Source organism: Columba livia, chromosome 1 (assembly GCF_036013475.1).
Source record: "Columba livia isolate bColLiv1 breed racing homer chromosome 1, bColLiv1.pat.W.v2, whole genome shotgun sequence".
Lineage (NCBI taxonomy): Eukaryota > Metazoa > Chordata > Aves > Columbiformes > Columbidae > Columba > Columba livia.
In genome coordinates, this window is record NC_088602.1 from 172,891,109 (window position 1) to 172,918,817 (window position 27,709).

The window sequence follows — 27,709 nt, forward strand, 5'->3', positions numbered from 1 at the left end:
GGCCCCGCCCCCGGCCCGCCAAGGCGGGGCGCGTCGGAGCCAGCCAATCGCCGGCCGGGGAACGGGGCGATTAGTCTGTAGCCATGACGACGGCGGGCGGGGTCGCTGTTATTCAGAACAGAGGGACACGGCCCCGCGAAGCGCGCGAAGCCAATGGGAAAACCACTGCCAGCTCGACTTGTTTTCTATATACACACACACACAACAGAGCCCGCTCGACGTGTCCGGTGCTCCCTGACCAATAGAAGAGCTGACCCTCGTGACAAACAACCCTAAGAGCCAATCGAATAACACGGGTCCAGCGACCGGGTGGGTCTAAACCACTGCCACACACAGGGGCAGGGCCCGCCCTAATGGAAGGATATTCTCTAAGGATAGCCAATGAGAAAGAGAAGATTTTTCACGGACAGGTGTGTAGACCAATGGAACAGGGAGGGAGCGCGCCGGGTGTGCCTGCAAGCCGCGGGCCAGGCTGTCCCGCCCGGGCCCTTCGCTGAGGTGACGGGCGTCGGGGGCCCGGCGTGCCGGCCGCGCTCACGCCTTCCTCAGGAGACCTCCGGCTCCCGCAGTCGGCTCGGGGTCGGCAAAGGAGCCCAACGCCCGCGGTACAAACAGGAACGGCCCCTCCACCGCCCCGTCTGCCCTCCATAAGAGCCCACGGCGCTCAGGCCGTGAGGTGCAGCCCCCGGGGGACGGCGGCTGGACGCCAGAGCCGAGAGAAGGAGAAAATCCCGCCCGCTGAGGGGTTTTGCGGGCTGGCAGGTGACCCCGGAGCGGCGGGGAGGAGGCGGTCCGTCCTGTTCCTGTGCCGGGTCACGCATCGGCTCCTCAGCCGCCGCGGGCTCCAGCTCGGCACATTGCGAACTCGGGGTGGGTTTATATTTATTCACCAGGCGGTAAACCACTTCAGTCGTGCCGGCTTATTTATCGCAGCGTGAGACTCGACGCTCTTATTAATTAAGCAGCAAGAAGGGAAGGGACGGGAAATTAAAGCTCAGGGAAATTAACTTGCCTCAGGCCATGCAGCACATTAGCGGCAGGGCCGGGAAGCTGCAGCACGCCGGGGCATTCCCCTCCCAGCACAGCACAGCACAGCACAGCACACCCCGCCGGCCGCTTGCCCCGCTCCGGGGGCGCGTTGTGCGGCGAGCGCGGGTCCCGCTACAGCCCCGGGCGGGGGGAGGCGGGAGGGTCCAGTCCCGCCGCCGCGCCGGGGCCCCGCCCACCTCAGGCCGCCCCGCTGACGTCAGGGGGTGGGGGCGCGCGTGCGGGGCGGGGGTCACGGGTCGGGGGGATTGTAACATCGGCGCGAGCGGGGCCTGGCGTGCAGGCGCGGCCGGTGAGGGGCGGCTGGGGCCGGGCGGTTAGGGCCGGGCGGTTGGGGCCGGGCGGTTAGGGCCGGGCGGTTGGTGAGGCGGTGGCGGTGGCGGTGGCGGTGGCGGTGGCGGTGGCGGTGGCGGGGCTTGGCGAGTCCCCTCGCGTCCCTTCGGAGGGGAAGGGCGGGCGCTTCGGCCCGGCAGCGAGCCCCGAGGGGCGGGGGGGTGCCGGCAGGCGGGGGTCGTTTGGGGGGAGGTGAGACGGGTCCTCTCCTCAGCGCGGGCCTGGTGGGGGGCTGTTGGGGCCGGGGCGCGAGGCTGGGCCTTGGCTGTGGGCAACGGCTGCGGCCCGGGGCGGTGGGGAGTACGAGGCCTTGGGGCTGGTCCCGCCCGCTGCCTGCCCTCCCCTCCCCTCGTCCCCACGGGCTTTGTGCCGCCCCTTCTCCTCGCTAACGGAGATTTCCCTTTGTCGGCGTGCAGGGTGACTTGTGAGGAAATTGCCTTCCCCGGAGCCTGGACCTGTGTGTTTTTGTGGCCTAGCAAAAGGCAGTTTCCTTTCTCGAACTGTTGGCATCTACATGCCTGGATTCAGGCATTCCCAAAGAAATGGGGGAATGCAGCTGATAAGTCCTTAACCACCCTGTGCTCCCACAAGCAGCACCAAAAGCTATCTTCTTCTCCACTTTGGCACCTTGGGAGCGGGCTTCTCTGTTACCTGCTCTGGGTACATTTTTAGTGGCACTACAGACCAAAGGAGATGGAAGAAAAGGAGCGATGTGATAAATTCCATTTGGTACCTTGAGACTAAGGGGATTCATATCTTTTGACTTTTATTTTTTTTTTTTTCTGTGGGGCGTGAGAGTGCTACATTTTATGGGGTATGGGAGGAGGGAAGAAAAATATTTTGCAGCTCTTTATGTGGTTTTTAAAACCAGCAATCAGAGGCAATTACTGAATAAACTGAAGCACAAGAGGAGGGTTTGTGAGCTGGAAGCAGCACTAGACTGCAAAAGAAAGGGACAGTGGGTCGCTGTTGTGACTGTGGAGGAAGAAACTTCAGCCTCCTTCATTTCTTACCACCTACTCTCCATCCACCCTGCGAGAAAATGAGTTGCGTGCCATGGAAAGGTGACAAGACCAAATCGGAACCGCCAGAGCCACCTCAGCCACCACCACTGCATATTTACCATGAGAAGCAGCGTAGGGAGCTGTGTGCCCTGCATGCCCTCAACAATGTCTTCCAGGACAGCAATGCCTTCACTAGGGAAACCCTGCAGGAGATTTTCCAGAGGTAGGATATGCTCTGCACTGGTGTTGGTGTCCCCTTGTCCTCTGTTGCTCAGAGGAATTTTCAGATCATATTTGGGGGGAAAACTATAGCAAAGAAAGGGTTCGGAGTATGCCACTGCTTTGAACTGAATGTAGCTGCTTTTTGAAAATTCTTCCTTTTTTTTTCTCTCCATGCAGAAATTCTCCTTGTTTCTTAAACTATTCTAGCTGCCAGTTTTGGGTCCAAGGGCGTTATTGCAGATGTTGTCATGTGCTTGGACTGCTGTCTTCTCCCTCACCAACCTTAATGCATCATCTACCCATTTTCCCTATTTTTTGCCCCTGTCTCATTGATGTTAATAGCAGATTTTGGGACTGGCTTGAGAGAGTGAAGGCGGCAGGAATGACAAATGGGTCGTCATAAAAACTTACTGATTTGGTACTGCAACAATTCCAAGTTTGTTTGAAATTAGGAGCTTTGCCGAGTGAGTGATTCCTTATTCAAGTGGTTAAATGAAATTCTTCAAATATTATGTTTTTTTTCAATACAGCAAGACCCTGTGTAGTCTCAAACTGGAGTTAATTTCAGTAGCTAGATCCCCATTTGCTGTGGTATTGCTAAGTGTTTCACAGCAGCTTCAGATAATTAATAAGTGGGTTTGAGTTTTACTGGGTTAAATGTAAATTATTAATGTGGCCTATACAATAGCTTATATTTTTCTCACTGTTTTGATGTTTTGTGGAAATTGTCCTGTGTGCATGCCTTTGAAAATTCTGGTGAGCTTTCATCAATGAAGCTAAGCAGTCAAATAGGAAAAGGAGTCTCCTCAGATACTCAGTCTGTGCATGTTGTACTCATTGCAAAGGTTACACTTGAATAGCCCTTACCAGCAGTTGACAACATCTTGTGTTTCTAACAGGTAGAAAATCGCACTTCATGACAGCGGTTCTCAGGTACAGTTGTACAAGGCAGTCGCGGTGCCCTGTGTTGAGGAGCAGGGAACCGTGTGCCTGTTGCTGCTGTCTTGAAATTCGGCAGATTTATGGAACTGGTGCTTGACTCATCAAACACCTGCCTGTCTTCCTTTGGCAAAAGAAATGTGGTGATGGACAACAGCAAATATAAGATTGAAATGCTATTTTTAATAGCATTGTAAACAAAACTCCTGTTGGAGAAGTGGAGCTGGCCCGTGGCAGGCTCACGACACTCTTTGTCCCATGCAAAGACACGGTCATTTTGTTCTGGAGCAGCAGTTGTTAGAATCTCAGTCACAGATGGATTGCTATTGGCCTGAAGCAAACAAAGGCAGTTCATGTGGTAGGAGGAGTGTGATGATCTAATTAATTGGTGTCGCTTTGGTTTTGTGAGGGAGAACTAGTTTACAGCATGAATTTTCTTAGAAAGAGCTGGGATGCTAATCCTGTTGGACCTCTTGCCTTCGAAGGGAGAATTTGTCTTTGATTGCAGTCTAGTATTGTTCCACCCTAATATTTGGATCAAGATACACAGATTGATTCAGCCCCATGGTAGTATGGAAATATATGTGGAAATTCCTCTCAGAAATGGATGAGCTATTGGCTGTGCATTAGAATTGCATTACCTTTGTACCCTTGTTGGATTGCTACTCATGTCCAGCTCCTTGACTTGCCTTTAAGAAGTGTGGATTTAGTTGCCCTTGACGTGTCACTTTCCAGTTTGTTTTTCTTGTGTCTAGTCATGTGTGTGTTGATGACTCTGATAAAGGACTGATGAATATTTTTTAATAAGCTACCAAAATGTGGTGAGGTGTGATTTTTAAACGTGATGTTGACAAGGTAACAAAATCACAAATAAGCTTAAACTTTCTCTAGCTTTTACCATGTCCCTTGAAGAATGATTGAACCATGTTATTTAACCATTAATTTCTATTTTGCTGCGTCCCATTGCCAGTGTATTCAGATGGTTATAATCTCAAGTGTATGACAAAACTTGGTCCAAGCTCCCCTCTGATTTTGTAGTCCTTCCTCTTGTCTTCCCTCTAGCACAAGAAATATCTTTTGCTGTTCCTCTGGCTTTCATTGCAGGAAGAAAGATTGCATGTACCAAATGTTGCATGGAGATACAAACAAAATCTCTTCGCTTCACTGGAGCCTGTGTATTGAGACCTGATTAGGAAAGACAGCTGCGTACAGGAATCTTGGAGCCTGTTGTGTTAAGACAACATGTTGATAAAAGTTTCTAACTTAGAAAGCTTGGGTGGATTATTACCTGCATTTTTGTCCAGCTTTGTTGATCTTCCTCAGCTTAGTGTCTAGATAAAACACAAACAAAAACCCACCAACACTTTGCGGGGGGCAGCTTAGTTCCTTGTATAATCAGAATCCTTCAGCTGTGGACCCTATTTAGGTGTGTGTGTGTAGGGATTTTGAGGCAATTCTTGGTTAAAGTTTGCTGGTGAGTACCACTCTATTTGAGTGTGTCACCGCTCCTGATCTCTAAGTCTCATTTCTGGGGCTCTGAAAGTTACGGGAAGGAACAAAGATAAATGTGTTTGTTCGGCTCTCAGATAAGCTTGTGGCTGGAAGAATGGTGCCACCAGAGGTGCTTGTGCAACCCAAAGGGCTTTTTTAATTTGGGGGATTTTCTAGCTCACTGGCACTCACAATAGGTTGATGCAATGATTTCGAGGAATTATTTGTAGCCAAGTGATCTTGATTTATGAAGGTGGTGGAAGAGCTGTGACAAGCTACAGTAGCATCTCTGTGATTAGTAAAGTACAGTAGAGCGTTGGAGACTGGAAACCGTGGTTCTCTGAAAATGTCACTGCCTGGCTAAGAAATGCCCAGTGGTGGCTATTAATAGCTTCTCCTATTACCACGTTGTTTCAGACTCTTCTCCCTTCTGTAGTTAAGTCACTTCCCAGGCGGTTCTGCTGCAGTCTGCTCCACTGCGAAAAAACTCCCAGCTGATGCAAGAAGCTCCCTGTCTATAGCCTCTCTAGCCTTGCTTGGTGTGAAATTCTCTACTCAATCCACTGCTTTCTTCTTCTTGTCAAATGCGTTATGTTGTCAGGGGAGGAATGCAGCAGGGTTGGGGGATTTTCGCTAAAAGAAATATGCATGCAGAACTTGCACTGTGAAAAGTGAACTTACACTTGCAAGTGGAAAAATGTGCAGAAACATCATGAGTTTTGGGAAGGGAATTGACATGAGGGAGAGGTAGGTGAAACCTGGGTGTTCAGATGATATGAAATGTCAGAACCTTGTGCCATCAGAGCTAATGGAGTCCTTACCAATTAAAAGAGCAACTCATCACAACAGAATATATCTTGGGCTTGTCTTTCTTTAGTTTGACACGAGAACCTTGCTGTTCTCTGCTCCCAGTGTTCCCCTGTGCTTGCTCTGCCAGCTGTTGAAGCCCGTCTGTCACCTTTGTACTAATTCAACCCCCTTGTTGTTTCCTCTTCTTACAATTTTTTTGGGGGGGAAGACATAAAGCGTTAAAGTGTCTTAACTGTTTTGGTTTGGTTTAGGGTGTTTTTTTTTTTCCCCTCTGTGTTTTATACCTTGCATTCATTATCTACATTTGTGCAAAGGCTGTCTCATATTTCTGTGTGTAAAGTGATGGAGCATGATTTTGGATTTTCAGATGCTATAGTAATGCAAGTGATGTCTAGGCAAGAGTATAGGTTGAAGCTGAAAAGATTAATTTCCAACACGGTTAGCTGTTTAGTTACCTACAGCAACAGATATTTTTTTTATCATACAGCAACAGCAATACTTTAGAAAGCTCCCAAACCCTAATATCTTCACGGCTTTGTTATCTGAAGATTTTTGTCATTTACAAGTGGCGGGGGGTGAGGGAGAGCAACCTTTTCCACAGCGAACCTGTTCCGCCTCTTGTTATCTCACTCAGTCTTTAAGCCTGGTGTTGAATGTTAAACTCATGAAATAGTGATAGCTGTTGTTCTAAATGGCAAACTGGCATTTACTCCAGTCATGAATTGAGGAAAAAATAATTGAAACATCCTTCAGAAGTACCAGTTCCAGGAAGGGGAAAAGGGCTTGCTGCTTTGCAGTTTCTTTCACATCAAAGCTAGGATCTTTAGAGGTTTTGTATGTCAGAGTTATTGTTAATGCGTTATTTAGCTCTCTCTGCCCCTTTGTTGAGTGGTGAGGGGGAACAGGGTAGTTTGTGTTTAAACACAAAAGCCCCAAAAGCAGGCTTCAGGTTATACAGCGAGTAGCCCCTTCCAGCTGTGGTATGTAAGTTCAGCCAACACCTGCTACGACAGTCTCCCGTTCTGTTTGCAGGCTGTCTCCCAACACCATGGTGACGCCCCACAAGAAGAGCATGTTGGGAAACGGAAACTATGATGTGAACGTGATCATGGCAGCGCTTCAGACCAAAGGCTACGAGGCAGTTTGGTGGGACAAGCGCAGGTACTGAGAGGTCACGTAGTTCTGGAAGTGGCCACTGTTTGTAAAAGCAAGAAAGATATTAACTTAAAGTACCAGAATATCATCTTATCACTGTCTTTTTTTTTTTTGCGTTCTTTCAGGGATGTTAACGTCATCGCCCTGTCCAACGTGATGGGCTTCATCATGAATCTGCCATCCAGCCTCTGCTGGGGCCCCTTGAAGCTCCCCCTCAAGCGACAGCACTGGATCTGCGTCCGGGAGGTGGGAGGCACCTACTACAACCTTGACTCCAAACTCAAGGTGCCCGAGTGGATTGGGGGTGAAAGTGAGCTCAGGTAGGACTTCTTGTACTCTGTTCCCCCTCCAATCCTTTCCTGTTAGAAGTGGGGAAGCTGTCTGTGAACAGTTATCAGTTGAAACATTTGGGGGTGATCTTCAGTAGCAAAGATTTGAAAGTAATAAGGCTCTTGTGCCTCCACTTAGATTTATACCCTGTTTATGCGAAGCTAAGAAGATGCTTTCAGCAGTGGTGGTCTCTGTGAGCGCAGGAGAGCCTTTGTTTCTCAGTGGCGGGCTCTGTCACTAGTGATGAGATAGAGGCCAAGTCTGGTATCAGTGGATGACCCCTGCAATGAGATGTGCTCATTGCTCTCACCCTCTCCTCAAACCTGAGAATATCAGCATTCCTCTGCCTCTTTAGTAACCACCTGGGTGTATGTTCCCAAGAGAGAGCTTTCCAGACTAAAAGTGTAGCCATATCCCTGACAACAGTGAAAGCTGCTTGCTGGGGGTCACCTGCCCGTGTAAGCATGCGCTGTACTTCTGGCTTGATTCCCCTTCCCTCTTTAATCTTAACATGAGATGGTTTGTGTAATTACTTTGATCATAAAGTCTCACCTGCTTTTACTTGCCATTCATCTTCCATTCCATCCTGTTCTAAAGCCCACAGGCAGCTTTGCTGCCTCAGCCAGACTTGTTCTGAGGCAGGGATTGCACATGAGCAGTATTTGCAGAGCTTACCAAGCCATTAAAGTCTTGGGAAAGTGAATGTCAGTCTTTTCTGAACTTCTGGAGTGAAGTAACATGGTTCTGGAACTGCTGTGCAGAGCTTCTGGTGGATTTTATCCTGGGTGTGCTGTTCTTCAGCAATAAATAAGGGCTTCATATATAGGGAATTTTGGAATCTAGGCCGAAAGATATCAGCGAAAACATCGATTTGACTGTCACAGTTACTGGAGAAAATCCAGGTTTTGTATTAGAAAAAGCTTATGGGCAGAAAAGGGCTGCAGAACCTTGTCAAATGACCAGGTGGTACACTGCTGCTGTGGCCTGTGATAAGGACGTTGAAGTGATGGGGCAAGGGGGTTCCCATTAGTATTCTGGATTTGTTTGAATTATTTTAAAATACAGTGGCATTCTTGATCTCAGATCTGAAGAAACTGAACTTGGTTTTAATTCTATTTTTGTCACCTTGGAAAATTGGAAAGTGATATCTAAATAGGCCTCTCTGCTGAAGTTAAGATCATGCTTATCTGATTCTGCCATAACTTACTGTGTAGAGGTGTGTTGGATCTCATGGGGCAAGTTTAACATTAGGGTGGGTTTTTATTGTCAGAAAATAACTTTAGACAATGTGTGGGGATTTCCTCCCCATTTCTTGTCACGTTTGCATAGTTAGTTGCATTTAGTTGTTGTAGAGACAACATTCTGCATTCAGTAGTGCTTGTTTCTGTGTGTCTGACAGGAAATTTTTGAAACACCAGCTGAGAGGAAAGAACTGTGAACTCCTGCTGGTGGTGCCAGAGGAGGTGGAAGCACATCAGAGCTGGAGAGCTGACGTGTGACCCAGACTGACTCTGTCCTCCCACTACAGCTCTTCCCCTTTACTGAACTCCCGACGTCCTGAAACCTGGATAATGGGTGCCCCAACTCTTCTCCTCTGGAATTTCCTTTGTTAGGCTCTTCTCTTCCTTCCTTGGTGCAATAGGGCAACGGTGTAAGACATTGGGGGTGGCAGGTGGGGAAGAACTAAAGGCAGAGTGGAGGAAACTGGAAGCCAAGCACTCTAATTGCAAAGGCAGATGAGATGCATGCCCTTTAGCTATTCCGCTCTTTAAAACTGAGCTCTGAGGTGAGGGTGTCTGGAAGCCTCTGGCCTCCCTTTCCCCATGTCAGTCAAGGCCATGTGTGGTGTGATGCTGCTCCCTTGGGGGCTGAACACACTGCCACCTCCTCACAAGTTTCTCCTTCCAAAACAGGGTGTTGTGAAGATGTTTGCAATTCCTAAGGGTCTCTTGGGATGCTCTCAAACACTAGGAATGGTACGGTGCTCAGCACGACCCTCTGCTTCTTAGGGATGGTTTGTGCCAGGAATTGGAAAACAATTATAAGTGTCATCTCGCAAGAAATTCTTTAGGTAGCGAGAGGGTTCTTCTGCAGTGTCTCAGGCCCTGTGTCTGTGGTGAGTGGTTGTTGGGCATCACGAGCATCACTAAGGCGACGTGGAAACAGCGAGCACAGGCTAATTGAGGAGTATTGAGTTTCTGGACTGGAAAGAGGCCATAATCTGCTTGAGTTTCTTTGTGCTACATTTTTCGTGGTTGTTTTTTTTTTCTATTTCTTTTTGTCTCGTTTTTCTTTTTTAATATCTATTTTGGTTTTCTACATGGCCACCCAATAGTTTAGGGGCTGCTTGGAGAAAAGAATAAAACTAGAGGGGTTTTGAGAGGAATTAATTTGCTTTTATTTTCCTCTTTCCAGAGGTCCAGCCCAGTCAGGAATGTCATGCAAAATATCCCAGAAAGAAGTAAAGTTACAAAGCAAAAATCGGCTGAGGTGGGAAACCTTTATAATAGTCAGGTTTTGCCCTTTTTATAGTTGGTGGCTGATAATGTGGGAGATGCAGGGGGTCCACCAGAACCTTTGAGTGTTAAGAGACCCTGGCCTGGTAGCTGAACCAACCTCTCTTTAGTGGTGGCCGACAAACATTCCGTTAGTAGACTAATTGCTTCTTCCTTCCATGGGGAAGGGTGACTAGATATGGAGATGCTAAGAGGAGTCTCCACCGGCTGTTCCCCAGTCACCTGGACGAGCTGTAGCTTGGTCACGCCTTCCGCAGTAGGAGGGGGAAATGCTGAATTTGGGACAGACTTTGTTGCGTTTAACTCTTCCTGCCATTTGCTTCCACCCTCGATGCATGGGATGTCTCAGTTAAACAGTGATCTCTGGGATGCGATGGAGCTTGAAGGGTGCTGCTCCATCACGCAGGCAGGTCTCATTTCTGGTGTGCGAGCTTGCAAAGAGAGGGGTTATAACTACCTTTTCTCAGTCGTTTTTTCTTGAGAGCTCCACAAAGCACGAGTGCGTGCCCGAAGCTGAGACACCCCCATGCTTGCACCTTCAGAACAGAGGCCATGGGGCAGCATGTGGACAATGTTCGCTGACCCCCGGGCATCTGGCCAGCATTATTTTGCAGTCCTTTGAGCACAGCCTCCCGCAGTCAAGGGCAAATGGCTCTTAACATTTTAAAGACCCAACCTTTCTATAAAAAGGTCCTATTTCATAACACATTCCACTGACCAATACCAGCTGGCAGAGTTTTTAAACACTTTACAGGCAGGATGTGCAGCCTGCAGGCATCCTGCTCGTGACTTGAAGCCATTTCTTCAAGAGGGGGGGGGGGAAATAAATCTCAACAGCAATGTTTTCTATGCTGATTAAAAGTCGCACTTTGGAGAAACCCTGTTTGCATGGAAACTGCAAGCCAATGGATCAGTGCACAATATGCAAAGATGTTTTAAAATATTTTGGGGCTACTTTCCTTGTATGTCAGCACCTTTCCTGTGGGGGGGAACAGTGTGATCCAGCTGCTCAGGTAAAAGGAAGGTGTGTGCTCACACCCCCACGGGAGGTGAGGCTGTTGGGCCCAAGAGGGTGGGCGAGCCGGTCCAGTCCCACCGCTTGGGAGTGGGAAAGCCTGTGTTTGTTTTCTTGCTTGTTTGGTTTTGTTAGAGCCTTGTCTTGGGTTTGTTTACAGAGATGTATTTTGTTTAACCAAATATTAAAAATAGAATAAAAAAAAAGTTTCCATATAAATGTCCTATCACTTCTGTATGTTCAACTGAATTGTTCTGTAACAATGTAAAGGAAAAATAAATTTTTTTCTTTGGTTATAAAAGTGCAACCTTTCTGTGAGTCAAGAACCTTGAATGTTGCTTGTCCTTCCCTTTCCCCCAACTGCCAGACCATGCAGGAAACCAAAAGGTCTCTTGCCTGCGAAGAAAAAGAACTGAGCCTCCCTAAAGCACGTCTATTAAAACCACACTGCTCAGGTTGGATTTATTTAATATTCAATACAAAAAAATATGCAGCTGATATCTGAATTTCTACTTTATGAGGATCAGCATGGATGTGATCGTCTTGCACCTGGCCCGCTGCTCCCTCGGTGCTCACATGCACACAAAGATGCTGTGACAGTATTTTTGCAGATGTGTCTTCCTGGAGAGTGTTTTTGGTGGGGTGCAGCTCCCTGCACCCCCCCTTCCTCCACTTCGCCTGCTGGGAAAGCAGCTCCTGTCACCGGTGTCCTCGGGTCCCCAATCAGCCAGGAAGGATTGGGTTTGTTTGACTATCGCCATTCAAAGCCTGACCTGTGCCCCAGGGTGGTTTTGTGGGGGGCAAGGAGTCCAGGAGAGGATCTCCCCCCAGTTTGAGTTTGTAACTGGTTATGGTGTGCTGAGCAAATAAAAGGAAAGACTCACAGCTTCTACAGGGGGAGGATGCAGACAGGAGCTGTCATCAGGTCCAGAGCGGGGGCTTTCCCCCCAAGTTATGAACAGGTCAATGTCCCAAAGGAGAACCGAAACCAAAAACAAACAAACCAGAAAAAAAATGCCCTGACCCAACAAATCAACAGTTCGATATCATAATCTCAAGGTCTTCCCACATGATACAAATCCAACGCAGCTTCTACAAGTTAGATTTTCCCAGAGAGCGGCGGCAGGGCCCCTGGCATTCCCCCCGAGAGCCCCGTGTTGGGTCCAAGGAGGATCTGGAAGGAAAACAGTCAGGTGAGGGGCTGCGAGGACAAAGGGTGGCTGCCCTCCCCCACGCGGCACCCCAGGGACCGGGCATGTCACACACCCAGCCAGGTACCGGCACTGTTCTACAGCGTCGGTTCTTCACTCAGCCACTCCAAACGCAAATGGAGCAGATACAGACAGTGCTGCATTGGGCCCACATGCATTCCCTGCTGCGCATTTCAGCCCAGCGAAAGCCGGATCATGTTTGCCTGAGTTTACTGCCAGCCTGTTACTGAGAATCAGCAATATCATACCATTGGAAAATCCAACCACAGCATCTGGCAGGATGAAGGAGGCCACCATGTACAACAAACTGGACCCTCTGGTTCCTACTCCCTAAGCTCTTTCCACAGATGGTCAACCAGGAAGAGTTGTGGGTACCCCGAGCCGACTCTAAAGGCTGAGGGAAAGGACTAGGGTGCTCCCGCCTCACCTGTCGCTGCTGCAGCTGCTGCTGTTGCTCCATTTGCAGTTTTTCGGTTTCAAAGACAACAGGAAGAACCAGAATCATGAAGGAGGTGGTCCCAATCCACAGAGCTGCCCTGGAGAATCTAGAGAAGAAAAAGCACATCAGGAATAAGAACTGGCTCCTCACCTGCTTCTTGCAGGCACCAGCTTCCTCTCGGGTTTCCTTTCTGCACCCCACACAAAAGTCTTCCCCAGTTCCACCTCCGAAGTGACCCATCCACAGCAACTTATAGAATAGAATCATTTCAGTTGGAAGAGACCCTCAGTATCATTGAGTCCAACCATAACCTAACCTAACTCTAACACTAAACCACGTCCCTAAGAACCTCATCTAAATGCCTTTTAAACACCTCCAGGGATGGTGGCTCTGCCACTTTGCTAGGCAGCCTGTTCCAATGCCTGACAACCCTTTCCATAAAGAATTTTTTCCTAATATCCAATCTAAACCTCCCCTGGTGCAACTTGGGGCCATTTCCTCTCATCCTGTCACTTGATACTTGGGAGAAGAGACCAACACCCTCAATGCTACAACCTCCTTTCAGGTAGCTGTAGACAGCAATAAGGTCTCCCCTCAGCCTCCTTTTCTCCAGGCTAAACAGCCCCAGTTCCCTCAGCAGCTCCTCATCAGACTTGTGCTCCAGACCCCTCACCAGCTTCATTGCCCTCCTCTGCACTCTCCCCAGCACCTCAATGTCTTCCCCCCGCGCTCCCCACCCGGCTCTGCCCCCGCGGCCGTGCCGCTCCCCCGCCCGCCCCGCACTGCACTGCCGAGGCCGCCGCGGGAGCCGCCCCGCCTCCCCTGGGCCCCGCTCCCGAGGGCCTCCCGCCCGCAGCCGGTCCCCGCGCCCGGCCCGCCGCTCCTCACCTGTACATCTTCTGCGCTACCGTCAGCGACAGCTCGAAGGTGGCTCCGGCCGCCGAGCGGACGCTCTCGGGGAACATCTCGGTCAGCCCCCACAGCCGCTCCGCCAGCGTCTCGTCCAGCTGCAGGGACACGGCCGCGTCAGGCCCGCCCGCCCGCCGGGGTCACCCCGACCGCCCGACCGCCCGGCCTGCCAGGCCCGCCCCGGCCCGCCGCCTGCCGCCCCGCTACCTCCTCGTCGTCGTCCTCCTCCAGCTCGTCCTCCAGCTCCTCGGCGCCCCCCGAGCCGCCCCTGGGCAGCAGCTCCTCCGGAGACAGGGACGCAGCGGCAGCCATCACCACCACACACGGACGGAGAGACAGCGGAAGCGGAAAGGCGGCCGGAGCGCCGCCGGAAGCGGAGCGGTGCTCCCGCTGCCCTGGCTTGGGAGGACGCAGCGGCCCCTGGCGGCCGGGAGGAGCGCCGGCCGCCTTTCGCCACTTGGGCTCCCCACGCCACCTCGGGTCTCTTCCCGCCCCCGTATCTCGCAGCACGACCCCTTACAAAACAGTCGCAGAATCCGGTTTTCAATGTAAGTTTTTATGTACAGTATGCAAAATCCTCGAGTACAAGCAACTCCAGCATCCTGCTCCCCAAAGGCAGACGGTGACACTTGTCCAAGCCCCCGTGGGCCGCGGCAAGGGGACTGATTTGGGGAGGTCGGGAGTTCCCCTGTGGTTTTAAGCACAGCAGGCAGGGAGAGGCCCCCCCGGGGGTGGATCTTCTGCACTGTCTGTGGTCAGGCTGCCTTAGATCAGAGGGCACCAACCGCTGGGCCACGGTGAGGAAACCAAAGCAAAGCGCTCTGAGAAAGCACCCGAGTGTTAATGAACAGCGTAACGACGTGACATGTCAGGGTGTCCCAACAGCTGCTACACGGGACCTGCAAGGAACGTTTAACAAAGGAGTGTTGTTTTTACCAAACTGGGAACCTGGTGCCTGACCCCAGCTCGGGGGGAAGGACTGAGAGACGTCAGACTATGAATCCTTAATATAAAACAAAGTCTCTTTGAACTAATCCTGGAATGCAAATGGATTACTGTATTTAAAAAGTTGAGCTGGGGGAAGGGTAAGCAAAGAGCCAGGAATCCATATTTTAAATAAATCAATAAGGGGAGAGGGTTCTTAGAATTAGATGAATAAGACTGGTAAACTGAGGCAGGTGTCGGGTAGTCTGTAAACCCTGAAGTACCAACCAATGGGGAACAGGGGAGGGAATTTGTGGCTGGGATTTGCAGGGTGCTATAAGCAGGGGCTTTTAGCCTCATTTCATGTGCCTGCCTTTAGGCAGAACACTGGATCTTGCAAAATCATTATTAAAATATGCTTTGCTGAGAGATCATGCCTGGGCCTATTATATTTGCAAAGGTAATTGCTTGCTACAGTACCTACAGCACCACACGATGCCGGGGGCATCTGTTTACTCATGGTTCTGTGGAACAAAGTACCTACACGCAGCACCAACGCGTCGAGGAGGCACGAGCCAGACCTCACGCCGCTGCTGAGACTCAGGGCTGCCTCCTCGCTCCCGACCACCCAGCCACCACTCCTCCTTCACTTCCTCCTGCGGCTGTGGTTCTTCAGTTCCTCCAGCTCCTTCTCCATCAGGTGGGACTCAGCTGTGGTCTCGGAGAGCTGTAACACACAGTGAACGGCAAGAGTGAGCAATTCCTCCAGCCTGCAGCCCGTGCTGCAGGGCTAACACTGGGTCTGCAGCCCGGCACTCTGCCACGGACCCGGACACGCGCGGCGGGACATCAGAGACCCTCGGGCTCAGAGGTTGCTCTCTCTCTGCAGAAGCACCTCATGCCATCGCAGGGCACGCGGCGAGACGTCTGTGCCTCGTAAGCTTTTCCGATTTCATAGCACGACATTTTCCAGAGACGACACAGAGAGACACAGCCGTGAGCCAGCCCCCATGCAAGGGAATTTGCTCCTGAGAAGCCAGGATTTCACACCTCACCGAGGTCGCCTGGAAAACCTGAGGAGCAGCTGGGGCTCCAGCCAAAGAAGCCACTTGCCAGTTTTACAACACAGGAAGAACGTAAGGAAGGAAAATGCTGAAGGAATAAGTGTTTTTTCAGACTGAGATAAAGGCTAAACCACTCAACAGGCTGAGACCTGTGTTCTGTTTCACCGAAAACATCTCCAGATTTTCAGCATGAAATCTGTGATCTCTGGCTAAGGTTGAATTTCTGTTTATTTAGGGCCTGCAATTTCTTTCATCCACAGGTTTACACATAGGATAGATGTTGCACCACTTGTCACAGCAGAAGGAAGCTTTTATCTTCTGAGATCAGAAGCAGCGACTATAACTCAGTTTCACAGTAAGGGCAGAGGCCAGAGTGGGAAAGAGGAGATGTGGTGTTTGCAGGGGCTCCTCCCTAATCAGGTCACAGTGTTCACTTAAGTCAAGCTCTGCTGCAAGGGGGAACCTTCCCCTCTTCTCACAGATGAGATCAGACTTTAACCCCACAGTCACTTTGCCAGCTGTCTTGTGCAGCAAGATGAAGTGAGGGAATGGCCTAATTCAGCAGTCCCAGCACCCTTTGCTTGGACATTGCTGCTGCTATGGGCAGGCGGCAGTTAGGCAAAGACTCACCATGTCCAGAAGAATATCCACTTTCAGCCGAAGGAGGTTGTTTTCTTCCTCAAGCTGCTGGTTCCGTTTGCGCAAACGCTGCATTTCCCTGCGATCCCCCGTGAAGCTTCCTGATTCTGGAAGTAAAGAACACGGTCAAAATATGGATTGTCAACCAACCGTGGCTACTGCAGACCAAAGCACGCTGAGCTGCACGCTACCTGCCACCCACTGGCCTTTTTCAAACTTGAGGCTCTGGCCAGTGAGGTTCATGGTCGGGGTGCCATACTCCAGGCCCAGCTCAATCTCACGGGTCGATCGATCCAGCTGGAAGAAGGAAATCACACTCAGAGTTTTACAGAAACCCAAAGCCAGCTCCTGCTCCCCTATTTCTTAGTGATTGGCATTCCAATAGAACCTGCTAATCCCACTGGCCCTGGACCCTGAAATCCTATTTCAGACACAAACTACTGCAGTAGAGGACCAGTTCACCACCATGCCTGCACTTTCTCCCGTCCAAACATACGCTCATCTCCCTTGGCTTAGAGACCACTGGTGAGAAGTTCTAGGTGAAAGTCTCTGAGTGTGTGTGGGGCGATTATGATCCTTCCCCAGGCTATCCCATTCTCATCTCTGCCTATAGCCACCAGTGATCAGAAATGGTGCCGCCCCACAGGAGGTGGAAGGCACAGCTGCGAGGTCTTCTAAGGGTTCTGGTGCTCAGAGCAGGAGCCCCTGCTCACGAAGGCAAGTCAGGGGCGCCAGGACTCACCAAGTGCAGGTTGGAGAGGGAGGCGCATTTCCTGGGGGGGGTCTTCTTTGGGCTGAAGGTGCTCCCGAAGAACGGCATGGCGCGCTGCCAGCCGGGGGTCCAGGGTGCTCCCGCGGACCTGGTGCTGCTCCCTGAGCAGGGGGAACGCGGCTGGGCCGAGGGTCAGAAGCAGCGACGTGACAAGGCGGCCAGGTCAGCGGTGACAGGGTCTCTTACAGAGTCCCGTTTCTCGGCGGTTCCGCGGATGTCACCCGGCGTCCAGCTAAAACCAGACCCGTTCCCCTCAGGCCGTGCCCCCCCGCCCGTCACAGCGAGGTCAGTGCGGGGGGGTTGGGGGCTGGCCGCCCGCTGCCCTGTCACAGGACCCGCGCCTCCCGCACGCACGCGGCGCCCCTCGCGCCTTCTCCGCCACGTGACCAAACCGGGGGACACGGGAGGGGCGAACGGCGCCAGGCACCCCCGAAACCGCCCCCCACCCGGAGCCCCCCGCGCAGGCGCACTCGGCAACTCTCAGCGCCACGCGGCCCGGCACCGGGCCGTACCACCCAACCGGAGCGCCGAGCAGCGAGCGGAGGAGCGGAGCGCGCTGTTCCCGCCACACGGACGGTCCCTCCTCCTGTTCGCCCCCTCCGCATCTCACTGGCGAAACCCGTCGGCGACGGCCGAGCCGATGCGAAACACCCGCTACACCCTCCCCGCCCCAGAGTGGAGTGCAGGGTCAGCCCCGCGGTGCGGGGCCGGCTCGGCCAGGCTGTTCCATCAGGGTTCGCCTTAATTGCGGGGGGCAGAAAGCAGAGTACCTCTCCGGCGAGGCGGCGCTCCGCGTCCCTCCCCCGCCGGTGGGCTCCGCCGCGTGCCCCGGGAGCGGTTTGCGGCCGTCGCGTTGCCATGGCGACGGCGGGGCTGCGCCGCTCCTCCCCGCTGCCGCGGCGGGCCGGGCGGCGCGGGGCCGGCAGCTCCCAGGAGGACGGTGGCCGAGGGGGATGCTCCGGGAGCCCAGGGAGGCCGTGCCGGAGGGCCTGGCTGACGGGTGTCTTCGGCGGCCTCTTGCCCTCTCGGCTCCGCGCCCCGCTCCGGCCCCTCAGCCCCACTGAGCCCCGCCGGCTGTGGTGGAGCTGCGGCTGTGGAGATGGGGCCCTTCTCGTGGTCGGGCTGCAGGAAGCTTATGATGTTCCTCTCGCTGATTCCTAAAATGCTGGAGTTGTTCGCAAGACCTTTTCTTTTTTTTTTTTTCAGATAAACAATAAAACGCCATAAGGCAGAAAATCTGTCCTTGCTTGGGAACACGGGAGAAAAAGTGGAGAAACTCCGGGGTCCTGGACTGCATGAACACAATGAATTCCGGGTTAAAATTTGGAGAGAGAAGAGCAGGCAGTTCTTTATCAAACCGTCCTCCAAAGCAGTCCCCGTGTCCTGATTTTTCTGTGCGTGTTGCAAAGTCTTCCCGTCTCAGCACATGCTGGGATAAATTAAGTTTTGTTGTGTTACTTGCCGGGTTGTATTCTGTAGGAGGTGGCTTTGGTAGTTGATTTGGCTGATATTTTGAATGAACAGCAGGGGTATGTGGCACATATCACCGATTTTTTTATATATATATCACAGAGGCAAAATACCAGTCTTTTTCTAAATTTTGAAGTAGTTCTCCAATCTGCTATAACTTAGTGATCTGAAAATATTTGCTTCCTTGTTAGAAAAACTTCTGTCGAGGACTTTTTGATCACTCTCTATAACTACCTGAAGGGAAGTTATAGCCAGGTGGGGATTGGTCTCTTCTCCCAGGCAGTTAGCAACAGGACAAGGGGGCATGGGCTTAAACTCTGCCAGGGGAAATTTAGGCTGGATATTAGAAAGAAATTCTTTACAGAGAGAGTGGTCAGGCATTGGAATGGCCTGCCCAGGGAGGTGGTGGACTCGCCGTCCCTGGAGGTTTTTAAACTGAGATTGGACATGGCACTCAGTGCCATGATCTAGTAAACGGACTAGAGTTGGACCAAGGGTTGGACTCGATGATCTCTGAGGTCTTTTCCAACCCAGTCGATTCTGTGATTCTGTGAAAAACTTCTGTCGAGGACTTTTTGAGGGTTTCTCGAAAATTTTTAGATTAATGAGATATTAGGATGCTGATAAAGAAGAAAAAAAAAAAAAGGAGGGAGGCTGATAAACAGGAGTATCTGGGAAGAAGAGAAAATAAGAGAATCACCAGCCTTTTAATTTGGTTTGTATATGTATTAATACTCCACAAAAGAACAAAGCTCTTTTAACAGTCTTTCAGAGTGTTTAATTGGCACCCTGCCTGAAGTGAACCAGAAAACTGCTCGCTTGGAATGAGAATGGGAAAGATAGCACAGTACCAACCCGCTGACTATAGACAAAAAAAATCTCGGGGGCTGCAGTATCTGCTGGTAGTCCAGTTAGGCAATATCTGACTCTTCCAGGACACATGCCATGAAAACAGTATCTTTCTGACCCTGTGTACTAGAGTCTGTGCACTGGAAATCAGTGATTTTTTTTGTTTGGTTTTAAATATGATGAGGGATTTAGGGGGGAGGGCAGAACCAGCAACCTTAAAAGTAGAATAAAAACTTGCAGCTCTGATCAAGGGGTTTGTGAAGTAGTTGTGACTCCTGTCAGCATTTAACACCGTATGACTGTGCATGTGTATATATTGGATGACAAAGATGAAAGTAAGAAGGGTCAGAAGTGAATTGAGGGCAAGAACCTTGGAAGAAAATTTGGGAGAATTACAGTTTCGAACTGAAAAAAACTCTGTAGCTAACCTAAGTGCTTAGAAGAGTCAGAGACTACACAGGACGGTGAGGAAATGGGCTATGAACACTTGCTTTCATTAATTTTTAGTTGTTAAACGCACTGAAAACTTCTGAGTTCCCAAACAGATCTCAGACCCGAGGAGCCCCAGAGCCCCTCTTTGTGGGGAAGCAAACACATAGCGGGCACTCTCCTCTCCCAGTACAATAATGAGAGATATCACTTAGGATTTGGAAAAGCTCATTAAACTGTGAGGAACCTCCCTGATGCAGCCATCGTGTAAGGAAACTGCAAGTCTTTTCATGACGACATCTTTGGGAACGCTGGCGGGAGGCTGAGAGAGAGACAGGACAGCAGACAGGGCTGTAGCACATGATGACGTGGACATTTTGGAATGTTTTTGGTAGCCTAGTTTGCAGCATTCTCTTCAGCTCTTAATGCTCACAAGCGATACAGAACCTATAGCTTAGGTGGTCTCAAAGCCACTTTTAACTCTGTGGTGTCTCTTGCCTTTTTTCATATACGCTGTGGGATTATTATTGTTTTCTGTTATACCAGTAATTACAGGTAAACTCCGCTGACTGGTGAATTCAGTAGACTTACTCTGGGATCGCTCTGATGTCAAAGTGAATATTTATTGGAATTACTGCTGCTTGAAACTTGCCACATTGACTGGTAGACTGAGACTAAGTTTAAAACCTATAAAACAGATTTTTTGGCATACTGAAATGTATTCCATGCCCAATTAATTTCTTCAGCAGTGAGAGAATTCCCATTGCCTCAGTCCTCTGCAGTTAACTATGTCCCTTCCTGTAGTATCCTAGATATTAGAATATTTCACCTACATTTTATTGACAAAGCAAACACCTCTTTTTCTCTTTTTGTTTCTTCTTTTCATTATAGCCAACTCAAGAGAGAGAACAGCTTCTTTTACCACATTGCAAAGAATTACACGTTGCTCGTGCTTGGCCGTCGCAGATTCCACCACCAGGAGGCCCTCAGTAAAGAGCTTGTAGCTCGGCAAAGAAAACAGGAGGACAGTGAAGTAAGATTGAGAAACCTGTCCCCATAGGACAATACTTGACCTATAAACAGAGATTCTCAGAGTGCTGTGTAGGCATCTATTAATTGATCCTTGCAGGAATCCTAATATCCATCCATTAGTTGTACTGTAACTTCTGAGGGTATTGGGGTGTCATGGGTGTTATCCCTGCATTGAATCACCAAGCAATAGCCAGGAAATTAATGCCTTTACCTTCTGCATAGTAAAGCTCTTAATAACTAAGTAAAATAATAAAATGGGTAACACATGGCTTTGATTTCTACTCACATCTGTCCTCTATCTTTCACCCGAAGAATATGCCTGTCTAAATTCACCTCTGCCTTCTCTCTTATTTACTTATTCCTGGGTTCTTAATTTTCTTTCACGTTTCACAGCAGGCTTTTAGTGTCTCCTAAAAGTTCTAAATAACTGCAGTAACAGTCTAATTGTTCTCTTTTGGTGTCATTACCTTCTTTAAAGATAGGGGGAAGGAGAAATATTTTCATCCCTTTTTTTTTGCCAAATTGTGCACTTCTTTCCTTAATCACTGGTTCTTCAAAGCTGTAGTCATTCCTTTGGCTGAAATGTAGACTTTGTTAATCAAAAGAACCATGTGTCCATGATATCTTAACCAACAAGTATATAGAGTTGCAATTTTTATTTTCTTAAATCCTAGCTTTTGCTCTTCACTGCTGAGTCGAGCCTTCTATATCTGCTTCTGTTTCTGTTTCCCAAGGTCATGTTTCAGTACTGACGAGTCCAAGATGCAGCTTTGCAATGCAGTTTCAGACTGGATGATGGGTGAGAGTGGCAATGCATCTGGTGCCATCTGCGGGCTGCAAATGAGTTATCCTTTGTCTTTCAAACTGTTTCTGCCCTCCTTCCCTGAATTCACACATATACTTTCTACGCATTTACATTTGCTTACTTGGGCCTTTCTTATATGTAGTGGCGTGCAAAATGTGTATCCTCTAAGAAGCAGAAAAAGTGTATATGAAGCCATTATGTTGTATACAAAGATCCCAGGCCTCTAAAGAGCCTTTCCAATCATAGTTCACCTTAAAGAGTTTAAGCAAATACACAGGCAGTTTAGCCACTCATGTGCTCTGGATAGAATCCTTTGCTTCCTGACAGAGTTTGCCATGAGGCTGCCCTTGGTGACTGGGAGACCGAAGGTTCAGAGGTCACATACAGTGTCCTGAACAGTCCACTGTTCAGCTCTATTTCATTCTGTTCCTGTTAGCTGGGTACTCCTTGTTTCTGTGTCTTCCCATTCTTCTCTTTATCTCTTGCTTTCACAGCCATCTGTTTCTGTGGGTCACTTAAGAAGTCCTTTCTGGGAAATGATGAAATATTAAACCTCTAGCCTGTAGGTTCCCAATTAGTGGATGGAGGGAGGCTGCACCAGAGAAAGGATCTCTCAGGATGGGTTGGTTTCTTATGCTCTGTTGTAACCGTCCACAGCTGGCAGCTGCTGGAGAAAAGATGTTGGGCCTTGGGGCTGAGCTGCTGTGTTTATAAGGGGGCGCAAACAGGGCCTGCATTCTAAATCCCCTCCTAAGATTATTTTATCTCATGGCTTAGGTTAACGTCAACTGTGCTTTGTCTGTACAAACAAGTGATAACTGCATCATGAGAAAATGTGAAGCTTGGTGTGTTAGCACACTATGAAGACAGGAGAAAAGTCCTAAGTATCTTTTTTCTCTTCCATGTTCTTTCACTGTTCCTTCCTTCTCTCCACTTTGGCACACTACCAACCCAAGAAGCTACACTAACTGGGGCTATTCTCAGTTGGAACCAGAAAAATTCAAATGAACAATTTGCTGTCACCAAAGGGAGAGGAGAGTTCTAAGAACACCGTTGTAAGCACTTTTCCCTGCCTGCTAATCTCTAAATAGGTGTTTTGTATCCAAACCAGGTGATTACTTTTCTTCCCAGGATGCCTTGATCTACAGGTCTTACTCTATACTGATTCTTTGTGTAAGAAAGGTATGCCTGTGGATGGCCTTTTACCAAAGGCAAAAATGGAAGATATTGTGAGCTTTAGATGATGTGGTGTCTGCAGCAGCATGAGAATGGACTGTGTGCTCCAAAAAATGCTTTCCAGTGCTGAGTGTCTGCTACAAGCTCATCTGCAGATGAAGTAGCTTTTTGGGCTTTAGAGGAATGCAGATGACTGCTCACCAATGGCCTGAACTAGCCTGAGGTAAAAGCTGTTGAGGGACACCAGGAGATTTAGAACCCATTCCCATGAGACCTGTGAAGGCCAGGTGCTGTAGTGCAGAAAAGGGAAGATCCGATTGTTCTGTTTTGTTTTCCTGTCTTAATTTTGTGTTGTTCCCTGCAGTAGCCAGGGGTGCAAATATGAGACGTACTAGGACCAGGTAGAAGGAGGTCTTGATAGCTCAGCAGTTGTCGTATAAATAGCTGGATGTGGTGTCTGTGTGTTCAACACCAGTAAAGCAGGATCTTCAGTAGTTCACAAGGGAAAGAAAACCCTGAAAATACTAATTTCGAATTTGCATTGAATGTCAAAGCAAAGTGAGCTGTATGGAGGGTGCTCTCTCTGCGTAAACTTGGTTTCATGTCTTGGATTCTAAACGTATGAACTGTGTTTTTCATTCTGCCTCCCTTCCCCAGATTCCTTCAAGATGACAAGCAGTCCAGAGAAGACTGGTAGGCACTCTGTAGAAGAATGTAAGATAAAAATAGGTTCACAAAGATGTGCAGCCAGCAAGTGGATGTGTCACAGAAGCTAAGGCTTTAATTAAAAGTATCCATTGCTGACCTCTTCATCTTGTTCCTATTATGGACAAGTTTGTTGGTTTAGGGTTTTTTGATCAATTTGTCAGATAACACTAAAAAGGAGTTTTTCCTTAACCATTCAGAAATACTTCCTTGAAGTCATCAGGACTCTTCTCATTTTCTAAGTTTGATCTTACTAATTTCAATCACATGCCCCACGAGCATTTTTTTACACTTCCCTTGTTGTTTAGGGATTCTTGCTCATTGCAGGTCATCATTCCACAGGCAACATTTGCTGTCTATATTGTACTCTTCAGCCAAGATACAGCAGACATTTCCTTTAGAAAAGAAGTAAGTAAAGAATGTGGCACAAGGAAAATTATATTTAACTTTGACTTATGCTCCAAGTCCTTAAATATTGTGAACAATCTTGTATTTTTAACCTTACTGGGAGGGAAGGGGTGTCATATTTAGAAAACAGTTCCCAGCTCACATATCTATGTAATTTGTTTCATTTTGGAAACAAAAGCAGATGAAAATCTGAGTCTCTGAAGATTTAAATCTTGTCAGTCTGAAAGAAAGCTAAATTGTTTTCATGGGTCAGCAGACAGGCTGTTCTCACAATTCATCCATTCATTTACTGCCAAAGCGATGTGCTACTTCAGTTCCAAGTTTAAACAACTGGTAGTGATAACTTGTTGTCAGGGATCATGTTAGTATGTCAAGCCTTGTGTAGAACACGGGACAGTGTGTAATCTGAACTGGGACAGGTGAGCCAGTGTTTGACAGGCTGCAAATAAGGATAATCAAGCCAGTGAAAAAATGGGGATTGCTGTTTCCAAAACAAATATCCTAATTTGATATTTTGTCAGCTAGACAGGTAGTGACATTTTCCAAAATGTTCCATTCTAAGCATTTACTTTGCAGTAAATGGGAATGGCAGATCCCTGGCATTTAAGCTTTGGCTGTTTAATTCTGACCCTCTGAATTCCTATTTTGAAATCTTGGGAGCTGAATGACCTGGATGATGGACTAATGCAAAAGCATTACCTCTGTACTTCGATACAGTGCAGCAAATTACTTTGAAATGTCTAATTCATTTGGGTTCTAGCCATATCTTTGTTAGTATTTTAGGAGAAAGGAAAATATGGTTATTTGTCATACAAAGAAAGGCAAAGTTCTAAGCATAGAGAGCAAACGAAGTAAAGCAGAAGAAAAAAGCAAGACAAGGGTATTTGGGCAAAGTAGCATGGAAAAATGTATGAACGGTGGAAGGAATGGTAGTAGTAAATGTACACAGAGGCTGCGTGGAATAGGAGGCTGGGAGACAGAGGCCAGTGAGAACATTCAAAGTTGGTAATGATAGGAATTTATTTATCTACAAATGGTTTTGAAATAAATTGAATTATATTGTTCTTAAATCAAAGTTAAGAACAATGTGTGTATTGTTATACACTTTGTGTTTTTTTTCCTGTACTGTACATTGAAGAAAGGGAAAAGAAATAAGTGATCAGTCATAATGTCTGCCCGTGCTGCTAAAATCTAAAGTCCTGGAAAACAAGCTGGCAGGAGAGCAAGTTGTTCTCCTTAATATCTGAAATTAGTTATATCAAGCATTTTCTTTTGTATTTACTTGTATTGCAGAGGACTTTTACTTCTCTCAGCATAAGACACAATTTACTCAGCTTGCATCTTACTGATTTCTACTATTTTTGTAATGAAAGTTTGTGCTGTCACATCTGTCAACAAGTAGAGACAACAACTTCTGTTTCTCTTGACAAAGATAAATTGAGTTTGGTGTATTTTTTTCTTTTAATGTACACTATTAGAGCAATCATGCCAGGCTCCAGATCACTTTTATTCTTTGGAATCTGTGTCTTTGCTTATATTTAAATATCATCAAAGTGATACTGCCACACTGCCAGCATATCAGTTTGTCTCACTACCTCAAGGGTCTTGCCATTACAGAGTGTTAGAAGATGACCCCTCACCAGTGCTGCTTTGTCACTGTGGAGTGGCAAGGGGAAAAATATTTCACTGTGTAGTTATGCAGGAAGTGGATATTTGGGAGAGTTTAGTTTGCTTATAAAACTGGTTTAGAGAAACAACAGTAACCATGTGATATTAGTGCCATTTATTACCCAGATCTGTGTGTTGAAACACATATGAGTGTGTTGTGCTTAATTTATTTTGTTAAAGCAATTTATGGAGTCAATAAATCTTGAAGGGAAGGAATCTTCCACACTTGCTTCTGTTAGAGACAGCTGACTTGGCTGGGCATTTATGGAACTGTTCCATCAGTTACTTTTTACCATATAAGGTCATTACCCTGGTGTCATAGTTATTTTGCAAGCCTATAATGGCCTTCTATCACCCTGAAGTATTTCCTGCCATTTCAGCAGGAGAGGATGCTTTTATTCCTTTTCCCATGACTGCTATGTGGTGCTGCTAGCACTAGTGGCTGCTGCATTTTGTTCTAGAAACAGCTACATTTCACTTGTGTATGGGCAAGAGTTTTTAAAGAGAATACAGGAAAATTATGGCATTAATCCTACCAGCATGGTAAAATACTCAAAATTTTTTTTTCCTTTAATTTTACTTGAAGGAACTGAAACATGGACAAGCTTCTTGCAAGTACAAGCTTCATCAAACAAGCGAAGTTTTCCAAGTCCAAACGGGTAAAATATAAAACACTGACTTTTCCAGGTATAGAATGGGGAAGAAATGGTAAAATATTGTTTATTTTACGAAGACTTTGCAGACTCATTGTTCTGAAGGCCTTTGCTATGCTGTAATATGTGCTTCCCATACCAGAAGCAGGAGAGTGAGGAGAGTGTGTGTACATGTATGTGTATATATTTGTCAACACTAGGCAGCTGGAACCCATCAGAGCTGCTTGTGTGAGTCTAATTAGTGCAAATACTTCCTTAGGTAAGATAGCGGATTCAGTGACACGTGGTAGGCAAGGGGAATCAGACTGCTAATGTTTAATATTTAAGACCTCCAGACTCAAGATGCAAAGCTTGAAAAGGATAAGAATGAAAGTGTTTGGAAGCAGTCTCAACATATCCTTAAAACTAGAAGACTAAAAATAGCACCTCATCCTAGAGAGGTGATGCAGTGTTTGGAAAAGGATGGAAGATGATGTGAAACATTGAGTGAATTTTTCTCTCTCCCGCTGCCATGGCTGATCTTCTTGGCATCCATGTATGCCCTGCAATACAGAAAAGATTCTTAAGGGCAGTTGCTCTTGGAAAGGGAGTGTGTAAGTAGGACTGCTTTGCACTTCTTAATGTTTTTGTCGGTTTTTCTCCAGATTCTGTCTCTAAGCCAGTAAGGTCCCTTCCCCATCCCCCATTAAAACCTTTTGTCTTCCTGAGAAGAATGGGTGAGAGGACTTTGATCCTTTCTCTGGAATCAGGTCCTCTAAGAGAGTTTAAGCAAGTTCTGTTGTGTTAAACTATTGACAAGTACAGCTTCCAAACCTTAGTGCTTTGTATATAGTCTTAATCTCATAATGATGACAGTTCTGAAGTCTGTATCAATGTGTGCTCCTCAACAGGCCTCCTTTAGCAGTTGCTGTTTAGGAGCTTTAATACAGTGTTCATGACAAACTATATACTGCATACTTATTCTGGCTGTGCCTAGAATTTCCTTCCCTGTATTTTTTTTCCCTATTAAATGTATGTTCATTCCTCCTGAAGCAACTCCCAGAGAAGTCCTCCAACCAGATATTTCAGACTCTTGAGCTGATTTGCTGATGCTTTTAGTTTAGAGAGAGTTCCTTCAAAGACACTCAGTCACTCCTTACAAATGCCTGGGATGAAAGATGGTTGTTACTCTCCTCAGCTTCTTATTGCAGTCTGCTTTTGCTGCATTAGCACTGTGACAGCTGGGGGTGGGGAACAGTGGCTGGTCAGTTAGGGACATCTCATGGCTGCAGTTACAATACTGAATACTATTTTGAAATCAAAGATTTGAGTGTTATGTGGTTTTCTACTTGTCTCATACTCATCACCCTAAGAACAGAGGCCATGTGTGAAATTTGGTCTCAGAAACTGATCTATTCCTCTGTCTTGGATTGCCTGGCCGTTAAAGTAGGAATTACTGCCTTAATAATCCAGTGGGAAAATAACAGTGGGGACAAACAGACAAAACAGGATGACTGCAGTAGGAAGTACTGGGATATATTGAACCCAGTGGGAATTGTGCACCTGTACTGAGTTTCAGATACACTGGTATGTCACTTTTAATCACTGATTCGGCCAAAAAAGGTTGAGGAGGAGACATTAAAAGATTTCTTCAGATATGGACAGAGGAAATGTTTAAGCAATAGACACACTTCCAGTAAGGCTGGTAAAGAAAC

General features: G+C 47.9%; 4 protein-coding genes across 9 annotated transcripts in view; 2 read left to right on the forward strand and 2 right to left on the reverse strand.

Annotated features, from left to right (window-relative positions):
- The first annotated feature begins 99 nt into the window (after window positions 1–99).
- On the forward strand, window positions 100–11,163 carry JOSD1 (Josephin domain containing 1). 4 transcript variants are annotated; one of them, XM_065047203.1, is made up of 5 exons: window positions 100–410; window positions 1,797–2,607; window positions 6,879–7,007; window positions 7,127–7,321; window positions 8,731–11,163. In XM_065047203.1, the coding sequence occupies exons 2-5, from the start codon at window positions 2,423–2,425 to the stop codon at window positions 8,828–8,830; spliced, it is 609 nt and encodes a 202-aa protein (XP_064903275.1). In that variant the 5' UTR covers window positions 100–410; window positions 1,797–2,422; the 3' UTR covers window positions 8,831–11,163. The 4 variants fall into 4 exon arrangements, with proteins under 4 accessions (XP_064903275.1, XP_064903257.1, XP_064903252.1 ...); XM_065047185.1 differs by lacking the exon at window positions 100–410 and adding an exon at window positions 448–870; XM_065047180.1 differs by lacking the exon at window positions 100–410 and adding an exon at window positions 1,193–1,339.
- On the reverse strand, window positions 9,706–13,879 carry TOMM22 (translocase of outer mitochondrial membrane 22). The gene is made up of 4 exons (XM_065047215.1): window positions 13,629–13,879; window positions 13,401–13,519; window positions 12,501–12,618; window positions 9,706–12,036 (listed from the first exon to the last, which is right to left on the reverse strand). Exons 1-4 carry the CDS (start codon window positions 13,731–13,733, stop codon window positions 11,962–11,964), a joined length of 417 nt encoding a protein of 138 aa, XP_064903287.1. The 5' UTR covers window positions 13,734–13,879; the 3' UTR covers window positions 9,706–11,961.
- An 82-nt stretch (window positions 13,880–13,961) lies between these two features.
- On the reverse strand, window positions 13,962–17,727 carry CBY1 (chibby 1, beta catenin antagonist). Of its 3 annotated transcripts, none has more exons than XR_010469210.1 (6): window positions 17,591–17,727; window positions 16,791–17,052; window positions 16,240–16,345; window positions 16,040–16,155; window positions 14,890–15,072; window positions 13,962–14,320 (listed from the first exon to the last, which is right to left on the reverse strand). XR_010469210.1 is itself a non-coding variant. In XM_065047223.1 (5 exons), the coding sequence occupies exons 2-5, from the start codon at window positions 16,866–16,868 to the stop codon at window positions 14,992–14,994; spliced, it is 381 nt and encodes a 126-aa protein (XP_064903295.1). In that variant the 5' UTR covers window positions 16,869–17,052; window positions 17,591–17,727; the 3' UTR covers window positions 13,962–14,991. The 3 variants fall into 3 exon arrangements, 1 of the variants encoding a protein (XP_064903295.1); XR_010469211.1 differs by having other exon boundaries at window positions 14,886–15,072; XM_065047223.1 differs by having other exon boundaries at window positions 13,962–15,072.
- Window positions 17,728–18,049: 322 nt separating this feature from the next.
- Window positions 18,050–27,709, forward strand: part of DMC1 (DNA meiotic recombinase 1) — a 28,853-nt gene continuing 19,193 nt past the window's right edge. Inside the window, exons 1-2 of the mRNA XM_065053180.1 lie at window positions 18,050–18,214; window positions 20,460–26,049. The gene's annotated coding sequence lies outside the window, so the exon portion shown is untranslated. The remainder of the gene's footprint in view (window positions 18,215–20,459; window positions 26,050–27,709) is intronic.